This window comes from Copadichromis virginalis, linkage group LG22, assembly GCF_057382275.1.
Source record: "Copadichromis virginalis isolate Kocher_CV1m ecotype Utaka linkage group LG22, C_Virginalis_male_GT1.1, whole genome shotgun sequence".
NCBI classification, from domain to species: domain Eukaryota; kingdom Metazoa; phylum Chordata; class Actinopteri; order Cichliformes; family Cichlidae; genus Copadichromis; species Copadichromis virginalis.
This window is the reverse complement of record NC_140638.1, coordinates 15,801,404-15,813,689: the sequence shown is the minus strand read 5'-3', so window position 1 is coordinate 15,813,689 and position 12,286 is coordinate 15,801,404. Positions and strand designations below refer to the sequence as shown.

Sequence of the window (12,286 nt, the reverse complement as noted above, 5' to 3'; positions counted from 1 at the left end):
CTGCCTTCATATAAAACTGAGGTTTGAAAATGTCCTGATTGTCATAAATTAAGAACATTAACTGGCAAAGTCGTGCTGCTTTTGACAACTGGGGAAGTTGCAAAACAGATCAAAGTCTTACAATCAGGCTTGAAATGCATCCTCTTCGGTTTGGCAGCCGAATATGGGAGTCTGGGCCAAAAATAGTTAAAAGTCAAATTTGTTTTTGCCTATGTAGATTCATTCAGCGTATCAAGCCCTGTTAATATGCATCATAAAACCTGTCCTGTGTGACTATGTATCAAAGTTAAATACGCCCATGTTAATATTCTAGCCTAAAAGCAGCAGCTCTACTGCAAACAACAGATGGAAGGGGCAGATGCATTTATGTAAACCATATTTATGAAGTAAAGTATTTCATATATGGAAAACTATATTCAACAAGCAAAAGCACAACCAAGAGCTCAGCTTAAGTTTCACAGCAATAAATTAGATGCTGAAGCTACATATACAAAAAAGAGAAGGAAAAAAATCAACCGAACCATGTTGTGTGGGTGTGATGTAGGCCTGATGCTTTTCAGACCCAAGTTAAAATCTTTTTTTTTTATTCCTTGAGCACAACAAAAATAAATACGAAAAGCTACAGCTACCTTGTGCAGAATCCAGATCAATGAGTCACCATTTTTTTTTAACATTACCAGTCTGTTACCTACAACACTGTTTGTTTTTCCTACAGTAGTTCTTAAAACTGGTAGTGTGGAGCAGAGAGAGTCTCTGTGCCAATGATTCAGACAGATAGGCATCGAGCACTTTGAATTTACCAGCTTTGGACTAGATGCTCATCTCGGGTATTTTAATGTACCTGCATGGGAAAGCAAACATTTACCGTTGTCTAGACTGAAAGCTAGGATTTATAACATAGATGTATCTGTGCTTGTTTCTCTACTCAAACGTTCCCATGGTTAATGTGAGAGTGAATGAGGAATTTTAAATAAAACTCACTGAATAAAAAGTCAAATAGGAGGTGATGTAGCTGACATGTACAAATGACCAATAAATAAAAAAGACCAGGTAGGCCGAGCCTCTCAGTCTTTAGCGCCAAGGCTTTGGAATAGTCTCCAACTCCAACTACGCTTTGCTGACTCTGAGGAGTCCTTTAAAAAGCAGTGAAAATAATTTTTTTTAATAAAACTTTCTGTTTTCTTTTCTGTATCTTGCATTTGTGTTGCTATTAAGTATATTTTTAAGTTATAATATTACCCTTTGTTATTCTGTGTTGCTGTACAGAGCTTTGCGCTTGTGAAAAGCACAGCAAATAAACTTTATGGTGCAAGACAGATTGAAGTAGTACCTATTGTAATTAGAAATTGTTAGATTTAATGATGCACTTCATAAGATTTTTAAGTGCTGAATTTTCATATATGTGAAGAACATTTATTTGAATTCATATGTTTAATAACAATAGCAATTGCACAGTAAGTAAAATAGGTGGCCTGAGTGTTTGCCTGTATTAGCTGGGCACAAGGAAATAATCGAAATATTGATTTGGCAGAGTTGGTTGGTAATGCTGATTATATTCTTCTCCCTACACCTAGTTAATAATAATTTGAATATGCTCAATTAAGGAGCGTAATTAGAAGGCGTGAATAATTATCAGTACTGTAGAATTGCTATTTTGTAACCACAGATGAGCAATACTATTACATCACCAAAGTGAGTCTACGCAAACAACTGACATTAATTCAACAAAGTACATTCCTAGCTAGCTTTACAGTAATGACCCCAGTGCTAACAGCCCCTTTGATACAGGAACAGCAGAACACCAACTCAATAATGAAAGCCAGCACTGGTAAAATGCAAGCTCCCACAATAATATAAAAGATGATTAAGGAGTAGTTCATAGATTTATGAGCTCATATGATCCCCCTGAGGCCAGCAGTGTCTCTGTACTCAGTTTGACTAATGGTTCTTAAGCTAAGGCTGACAAGAAAAAGGATTTGGGGATTTATTTACACAAAAACCAAATTGTACGCTTTACATGTGCTAAATGCTCTCCTCTTCCTTGGCTGTAATTATGCAGAGCACTTAGAATTTCAAGATGTGTGCACTTGATCACGAGCAGGTTTGAGACACTGCAAGAGTCATATCAAAGGTACCATGCAGTCAACAATATCAAATATGTCAACCTCCCTGAGGGGTATACTGTTTCACTGCTAGAGTTGACTAATGTTTCTGCACCACGGGTTGACTGGAGTTTCTTTTGTACTGATTGACTTATTTTGTTGTCATAGCACTGGCTGACTGATAATGCCGTCAGTTGTTCATTAAGGGCCAATCACAGCCCTGCAGACACAGAAACTCATGAATACGTAATGAAGAGAGATGATGGGGGGATGTGATTGGTGGGCTGTGCCGTGGGGAAGGAAACAGATTGCTCGTACCTGACACGTGCATAGACAACGGGCAAACAGGCGTGCACACAAACATATGCTTAAATCTAAGCAGACGCGCAAACTGCCACGAGACATCGTCATACAACAGACAGATCTGTCAGCTTAAGCTGGACATTTGTACAAACAGGAACGCACACTGGTAAATCCAAAGAATTGTATACAGAGCAGAGGACAACAGAAATGGTGAGAATCCACACACACACATGCACACGCAGAAACCAGACGCACATTTATACTCTTAGCACACACACAGTGACACACATATTCTCAGCCAGGTGTTGAAGGTGTAAGGTTAGACATTAAAGCACAGAGCCGTGCAGAGAAGAATGTCAACCGAATACTTAATTAATAATTTAACACTTCAATATTTGTTAAACATCACCTATGCTTGAGGCCTTACTTTCCCTATTGGATTGGGACAGCTTTAATATAGAAAGACTGAACAAAGAATCATAAAGAGTTATAAAACAACAGCAAATAATGGAGGGGAAATGCGGGTAAAATAGCGCACATCTTGTGCTCCAACAACAAAATTAAACATTTCCAGTAAGCAAAAAGGCAATGAAGTGTATGCCTTGCCACAGTATATTGGAATTACGGTGCTGTTTCTAAGCAAGTACAGAGACACAATCTCTCTACAGCACAGTACAAACAGGAGGAGGGAGGATAGCTCAAAATTCCTCATTCACTTTACAGGCTAATCGCAAGAAACCAAATAAATAACTATGGTAGATGCACCTTTGCAGAGTTTTCTCAGATTTAATTGGAATTGAACTGGGTTACAATTACATTTCAATTCAAGAGGGATCCTGCTAAAATGGATAGCCTTTCTTTATTTTTTGTAGTAAAAAAAAAACTGTCACAGGTTGGGGTTGGACTTAAAATCCCAATAAAGTGCAGAAACAGGAAGATTGTGTGACATTTTCATTATGCTGATGCAGGAGTTAAAAATGCTTTCTAAACATTAAAATTTTGGATGCAGAATCAGCCTATTGATTTAGAGGTGCTACCTAGAATTCAAACAGCCAGGGAAGGTCAAAGAGAGCAGTCACGCAAACACTCTCCCTCCGTTATGTCTTGAGGATTCATCTTCATGGATTACTCACGTTATACCTTAAACAAGCTAAACTGGCTAATTCCCCAAAACTTAGGCACAACATTTCCTGCAGACTACAAAGTGGGGTAGTCTCTTGTGTTTTGCCATGAATATAGGGGTCTTACTGTTACTGAAAGCTGCACAAGTTCAGAATTAGAGCTGATTAGAGCTTCTAAACCAAATTAACCTTCTACAGACTTTACTGTGGCATCGTGGTTTGCCTCCAACAAATATCTCTAGTCTTGGTTAGGCTTTTTCATTCGTCTCATTACTAAATAGAGCATCTCGAGGAACAAAGAAAATAAACACACCTAGCCATAGTTTGGCAGAAGTGTATGGAAAGCCAGGTTGTCTGGAAGCCTTTTTATGATTGTTTGGAATCTGTCATTACAAAAATTTGAAAATGCACCAATTAACAGTGTGATACCCTTGGACTCATAGTCAATTTTATTCTGGCAAAACAGAAAGTACCATGTGCAATGATGAAAAGAGGGGAAAGAGACTCAAATTCAGAATCGGGGCAGGTGCGAGCATGTCAAAGCAAAATTAGCAGGAACAATGAAAATTCATGTATGCAGCACATTTAGAAATGATGGTATGGTATGGACTCTCAGATCACCTTCCCCATGAATCAGACCATTTTAGTAATAATTAGCTTCGCCTCTGTTTTGTGTGTACCTACCCATTTTCCTAATATTGTGAACACATTTTCTTATATGTTTAAGATATTTTAAAACGGGAGCTACTGCAGCATTGTCAGGATCCTTCCACCCTCGCTTTCTAAAATGTTAATGCTCATTAATAAGAGTCAGGCATTACTTCTCACTGTTCAGACTGAAATTTGTACAGTAAATGGAAACCCTGGCAAGTATTCAATTCACTCGATGGCTTGCCGACGGGCTTGTGATTGGCTGACCGCCGACAACATTAAACATATGATTAACTGGATATGGATAACTTTGTGAATGACAATTAGTCTACTTGAATCTAGCTAGTTTCTATATTGTGGAAATATAATATAATAATTTGTTTCAATGGGCTAACTGAAGGGCTCCCAGGACTCTTATATGTTTTATAAGTTCTTGCTGCTGTTGGAATTTATTAAGATGAAATTATAAAATCATAAAAATGTTGAATGAGAGTAAATGTCCTGAAAATAGAGTAACTAAACAGAACTGCTTTGGCTGCAAAGCCAGTAACAATAGGTAGCCTACTTTCCTTCGTTTCCTTAATGTGTCTGTCACACTTGTCACACAGACGGCTTTTGAATGAATGAAGACAAAATACATTCACCTGTTTGTGAAGAGTGGGTGAGTCAGGAGTCTGTACTTTTTTGCTGCATTTCTTTCCTTTTCTTGCATGTCAACTCCCTTGCTTTGTATAGATTGCCTTGGAGTAGCTCGGTACTCCAAGGCAATCGTTTGAATGGATTACTGAAGCATGTAAATAAATGATCAAATGCAGCTGTACCTGGAAGCTGGATCATTTGTTTTTCTAGGAGTGAGCCAACTGCGCAGTCCCCTAGCTTAGCCTCTCAGTGGCTGAAATGGCACAAAGTCATTATGGTGCCTATTTTGCATATTAGCAAGAAATAAAGAAAACAAAATAAAAATAAAACCAATAAATAAATAAAAAGCAAAAAAACAAAACAAAAAACCTTGGCTTGTCTATGCCATGGTGAGTTGGTAGACTACATACAGGAATGTATAATAAAATTATGAAACATGTAAAGGTTGATGTAGAGGTGTGCAATGAGTGACTGCTATTATAAAACATTAATTGCACAGGTTTATTAGACAATGTTAATAACTCTGTCAGCTGGATTTTAAGCCCCGTTTGGGCCTGAAATCCTCAACACCCATGTCAACTCCCTTGCTTATACTTTTAATTTCTATAATGTGTAGAAATTAAGGAGAACTTGTGCATAAATTAGGCAGATGTACAGTTTTGAGTAATTACAGTTTAATTATTTTAGCCTGCTGAGAAAATGCAACATTTAGAAAAGACAACTTTGCAAGAAACAGGGCTCAAATTTTTCATATTTGGGTAGAGGAAGAACCTTTTAACTTAAATTCACCAAGTGGCAAGGAAATATGAAGTGGACTAATATGTTAGCTGAGTGGAGATCCATCATGTTACTAAGCCCTGTTACTGTGGTACAGTCCAAACTAGTCCCTGCTGGTCATTCATTCATTACATTATATTGTGCAGTAATAAGTTTTAGATGACAAGACCATTTGCTTTACAGTAAGTTAACACCATGACTTTTCCCAGCTTTTCTTTCAAATTGCAATCAAGTACAAAACTTAGATGTTAGAAATTAAAGGGCAGCATTGTCATCGTTATTGTTATGTAAATATAGAACTTGTTAGACTTAACACTTTATGTCTATAGACATGTAAAAAGGTAGAACTAGCTGCTGTCTTTGACAAACTCTTTGAGCACTGTCTTAACTAAGCAGTTATTATAAGCTCCATATTTTTGTATTTGATGCATTTGTTTGTGGCTGACTGACTGTACCTTAGTGGCTGCATTGCTGAGTAGAAATATGACTCACAGGTTGACTGAAACCATATGTGGCATCTGGCTCACAAGATGCCCCCATTTTTTTTTTTTACCTTATTATACTGTGAATGTTTTTCTTCAAAACACGTGGTCCTGAAAATTCTTAAAGTTAATCTATTTAAAGCCTAAATTCCCTGTAACACTGTTTGGTTGTTGCAGTTTCTCTTTGGCCACTGACAACTGAGGGTTTAATTGACAACCTGATCCACTCGTTTCTAGCTTTGAGGGAGAAGAGCTGCTCATGTTCTCTTTTTATTTAACAGGGAAGATGACTTTGAACTTCCTATTTTCAGCTTTAGCCTTGGGTGTATTTCTAGGGGGTAAGAACATACTGCAATGCACTCAGTCACATCTAGAAGATGGCATGTTCAACCATAGTCACAATACATAACAGTGGAACAGCTGGGTTTCAGAAAAGTTCTTCGACTTAGTCACTAATGCAAACTTGGTTACTCTTCCTCTCAGCAGTAGTCTATTTTCAAAGAAGAAGAAAAAGAGTTCTCTTATTTATTATTTCTTGTGTGAATTTGAGCGTTTTGTTGTCGTAGAGTTGCCACAGTGGTGCAGTGGTTGGGACTGCATCAGCAATCTGGTTAAGCAAGAAGGTCTGGGAGTAGGCTATGAGACCCCTGCAATGAAGGGATGTCCAGGGATGTGAATGTTTGTCTTTGCCAGTTTCTAGGTATTGTTGTTTTTTGCTTTTTAATTAATTAAATATGCTGTATATGGGGAATAAATGAGACACTGCAAGAAGTTAATAATAACTCTACTTAAAATCTGCTTAAAAAAACTCCACCTTGATTACTTTGTTCACTGTAACTGTCTTAAGGTTTGAAACTGTAATTGCAGAATTGAGCAAATCTCCTCCCATTTTATCACCATCTATTATGGTTTCACCTCACATATTACCCACTGTCTTGAGGGTTAATTAAACACAAATACGTTTTGATTACTAAAATGTAAAATATTTGCTTGAGTCCCAAGATGACATGTGACACGACATTGGATGCACTTCCCCTCATGGGCAAAAAACTATTACATTTTATGTCGTCTTCTACAGTACAAAAGTCCTACATTTGGATTGTCCAGCATGTTTAAAACGAATGCCAAAATTGCAAATTAGTTTTCTTTATTAGGGGAACTAAATCTCTAAAGGCAGTTTGGTCCTGAGGTAAATAGCATTCACATTTACCCAGGGACGCTGTCATAGCTGAATAATTACCAAAGTTCAATTAAACATGCTAATGGATACTTAATATGCTTGTATTTAGCTGTGAAGGAGACAGTAAGGAGCACACAGATAAACCATGACATAAGCTGTTTTCACTCAGGCACTCGCAGCTATGAACTCTTCCTGATAGTACAGAATATAACTGTATGACTGAGCAGAAATTTAGACTAAATTTGGTTGGACATTACATCGTCTTTAGATTGCAAGCGAGAACAGGTGAGCTGAACTCACAGGTAGAAGGTTGATATATATCAAATATTAAAGTACTTTATTTAGTATTTCCAAATATTTCCTGCTTTGAGCTACATCACAAGGACAACTGCAAATGTGTAAATACTAAATGGAATGAAAAAAAAAAAATTAAAGTAAGAACCTATAAAAAATATATATTAAAGTAAGAACCTATTATAAAAATGCAAATTATTTTAATAGAAGTGATTTTTCCCTTTAACACGAAGACTCTCTACTGTGAGATATGTGAATTGAAATGGTTCATTCCTTTAATTTAGGTCTATCAACATAAAGCCTATGGCACGTTTCAAAACCTTGCCACTGTGAATCATTCTGAAGCATCAATTAAGCATTTAAATGGGTAATTAACTTGGTGCATTTGGTTAAGCCATGCACTGGAGCTGCAGGCTTTGCGTATCTAAATACACTAATTTATGAATGGGCTTTTCCATTGTCCAAGAAGCATGAACAAAGCGATCCACACACACACACACACACACACACACACACACACACACACACACACACACACACACACACACACACACACACACACACACACACACACACACAATCAAGCACACATGCACTCACACGTACTTCCTCCCTCTGAAGTGGTCTACAATAGCCAGTTATGGCATTATGATATAAAATATTCTTAATTTTAATATTTATACATATTTGATATTTAGCCCCACTGTAATTCCAGACTTTTCCCCTTAAACCTCCAATTCCCCATCACTCTGTTTCTCTTCTACCTGCCAATTTGTTTTAATAACACCTCTGGATTTCCTTACTGTTTTACCATCCTCACTCTCTGACTTCCTCTTTTCTTCTTTTGTAATGTCTGTTGTTGTTGGTGCCTCTCTAACCCTTCTGCCCCTTTTCTGCAAAGTTGGATATAAATCATTAGGAGATTATTATTAATTCAGAACCTCATAATTTGGCCGCAGCAGAAGGAGAATGCTTCTGTGAGCAGAGTTTCTGACCTTACAGACACACAAACATTCTGTCCAACTGGCTGGCGGCACCCAGAGCCAAATGAGGACCTCTGAGGTCTCATAGCAGCGTCTTGTAAACTAAACAAAACCCTGCAAAAGCATATTTGTTGATTAAGTCGTTTAGTTTGGGGCAGGGATAGCTCAGTAGGTAAAGTGGTCGCCCCATGATCGGAAGGTCGGCGGTTCGAATCCACTTAACGGCTACCCTGAGGTACCCTTGAGCAAGGTACCGTCCCTACACACTGCTCCCCGGGCGCCTGCTTAGTGGGCTGCCCACTGCTTCACTGAGTGAATGGGTCAAATGCAGAGAAAAACAAGTAATTTCCCCATGGGGATCAATAAAGTATCCATTATTATTATTATTATTATTATTATCATTAGTGTAATGTTGAACTGCTTTCATCCTGTGTTTGCCACTACACTAAACTAACCGTGCCCAAGGGTCTCATAATGTATTCTCCAGGAGAAAAGCTGATTTTTGTAGACCTGAAAAACATCTCATTTGGAACGCTCTGCAGAGTTAAGTAAAAAGATGAAAAATATAATAGCATAAAAATATGAGTTGGTAACCACCCCAGGAGTAAATTTAACAACAGCAGAGAAAAATAAATGCAGGAAAAAACAGGAAAAAAACACTACACTATACAAGAAACAAAACAAAATTGCTGAATCAAATAATCTACAATCAATTATTGCAGTGATATACATAAATATTTTTGCAAGTACTTCCACAAGACTGTAATCCAACTGGAGGTCATCACTATTGTAGCATTGCCAATCGTTGCCTTTGGCAATGTTGCATTCTCAATATTGGCCTATCTTCATTATCTAGTGAATATAGGCCAGCAAAATAAATTAACATACAAAGTCAATAATGTGATCAATGCTTTATCATTTCTTTCTACATGGAGAAATAATATTCTCTATTTCAAAGAAAGAAAAGCCTCATGTGGACAGCCTGTGAAGTAAATCTGCCAGTGCTTTAGGAACATTGCGTGACTTTAGGTGACTTAACAGTTTCAGCCACCCAACCCGTCCTTCTGCTAATATGTTAGAAGCAACAAAGTAATGGGTATGACTGGCAGCTGACAGAGAGTAGCCAATCAATCATAATCTTGTTAAAAAGTCCACTAATTAATCAACTCGTTTATCACACTGACACCCCTCATTAACATGTTGATTAACCTTTTCAACTAATTAGGATCAATTAAACCAATTATAGGTAAATCTCAAGTGGAGTGGTCAGGTTGTCAATCAGTCAGTCAAGTAATATGGAAAGAAAACCGATGGATAAGAACGGAAAGAGAAGAGAAGATTCAGGAAGAAACGTGGCAAAAGAGATGTTTTACAGAGAAAGGGGTGATAATTACTTGTACTTACTCTATTTAATACCTTGTTATACAATACTTTTATAATTTAAGAATTTTTAGTTAAATCTTAATGTCTGTTTAAATATACCATCGTCTTTTCTCTTTTTGGCATTTAACCATGTTTGAATTGTTGACTGAGAGGAGGGGCGGGGGGTCGGGGGATAACCACGATGACCCACAGTTTGTACAAAATCACAAACATGCCCCCACCTCTGTCCCACAGTATTAACCATTTTAAAACTCAAATACAAGCCACATTTGCAGTAAAGTATCATCTGGGGTCATATGCAACTTAATGAGCTCATCATACCCACAGATTGCGGATTAATTGATAATTCAGTTTCACTTTACTCGGTTTAGTTGGCCAGCTGTTAGTTGGGTCTTGCAAATCTTGCAAGTGACCAATACACTACATCAGCCATTCCGTTCAAGTCAAAGGTGCTGCAGTCCCCTTAAAAACCAGAAACTCCCATGAGGCCCACTCAATCCTAAATTAAATCTTCACTCTAATCAAAACATAAGAGAACGTGATGGATTTTCTTTGAAAATTGCATTAAAACTGTAATAATGTAATAATAACTTCATAATGAGCAATAGTAATGTGTAGTAACAAAATAACCACCTATTATAAATGTTACTACATTTTTTATATAAATAAATAATGTATACAAATATGTCACTTAAAATAGATGTGAGTAATTTCAAACTGAACTACTTACTTAATTACTGCGACACAGCTACAGTACTGTTACAGCCCACCAGGGTGCCCCATCCCACACTTTGGGAATCACTGCACTACAAAATTCATGCGGTTGTCAGAAATTTAAAAACATTTGTTTTCTTAGAGGCAGACACATTCGCATTGTGTCATTGAGTGCGTACGAGTGTGTCAATTCAGACACATGCTGATTTTTTTTTTTGTTACTTCTCGCGGCATGATCATAAACACAGTTTCTCCTCTACAAACAAACTCTACAAACACGATCCAGTTAGTATACGGAGCAAGCGCTACTCCTGAGAGCTGGCATTTTGGTTAGGCGCACACCTTCTCTTTTCTTGCCTGAGTGTGCTTGGTATTTTGGGGGCTTGTTCTCAACTTGTGCTGAGGAAAGACGCGAGTAGGCAGTGTGTCAGTAATAATCCGGTGTCAAGCATGACCAAGATTTATGCGTGTGCTGGCTGCCCACTCAGATCAGGGCAATGACGCACAGACAAACTATAATGCCACCGTGCGATTAGCTTAAAGTAGTTAAACTTTGCACATAAAACATGTAAATACAACAAAATATGTAAATATCACAAAATATAATTACGTTTCTCAACATTATGGTTGAAATGCATTATTATTAAATTGAAACCAAACTGAAACAAGTACTGTTTTGTAATTGTACCACATGTGCACAAAAAAAAAAGATAAAATACCAAAGTCTGTGTATCTTTTGATGTCGAATGGACTCTTTTGAAAACGGACTAGCAATTTGAATGCACAAAACACCTTTTTTTTTTTTTTTTGTAAAAGTAGTAGAGGCAATCCAAGACTACAACAGAAGGCTGGGAAAGTAAGGAAAGCAATTTTACATTTAGAAAAAGAAAAGAAAAAACACTATCTCCTCCAACCTATGTGTGCAGTTGTTCCACACATTCGACTCTCATTATCACTGTTGGGGGACATGGACTATGCCAAATGAATTTCCAAGTGCTTTCCACCAGTTAGGGTTTTTGTGTCAAAGAAATCTAGCTGTGCACTTATCTTGAATAGTTACCCAAGAGGGGAAAAAACAGAAAAGAGCAAGCGATACAGGGAAGAGTGAGAGAAAGGCAGTAAGATTGAGACAGTGAGAGAAAATGTAACAGAGAAAAGGCGAGACGTTTGGAGTCAACAAACGTAATTAGAGGGAATCTGAGGGAGGGATGATGGGGACCAACTGTCAGAGAGAAACACAAACACAAAAATGCCAAAAAAAAAAAAAGGCAAGAGAGGCCAAATCAGAACCTTGAAAATAGCTGTTATTAAAGGCAGAGATATGCACACACTGTACATCCTATTTCATTTTTCAGAAATGAACACGCTGTGCATATACTGTATCTCCATGTGCGTGCGTGTGTGCGTGCAAGCGTGCATTTAAATAATCATCTCCGTGAAGATAATCAGATTTCACCCGTCTTACCTTGATAATGTGCGCTGAATCCACGGTAACGGTGGTTGCCATCAGTCACGAAATGCAGCCGAAGCCAGTTTTTGTTGCTGACGATAGGAGAAGGCACGTTAGTGCCCGACAACCTAAAAAGGAAGACAGAATGAAAATGCTTAATGAAATAAAACATGGATCCATACAAAGACACATTTATAATACCTTAGC

General features: G+C 37.6%; 1 protein-coding gene across 1 annotated transcript in view; it reads right to left on the bottom strand.

Annotated features, from left to right (window-relative positions):
• The window catches only part of csmd3b (CUB and Sushi multiple domains 3b), a 324,793-nt gene that overhangs the window by 156,501 nt on the left and 156,006 nt on the right, over positions 1 to 12,286 (bottom strand). Inside the window, exon 5 of the mRNA XM_085446982.1 lies at positions 12,095 to 12,207. Within this exon, the coding sequence (XP_085303108.1) occupies positions 12,095 to 12,207 (113 nt within the window). The remainder of the gene's footprint in view (positions 1 to 12,094; positions 12,208 to 12,286) is intronic.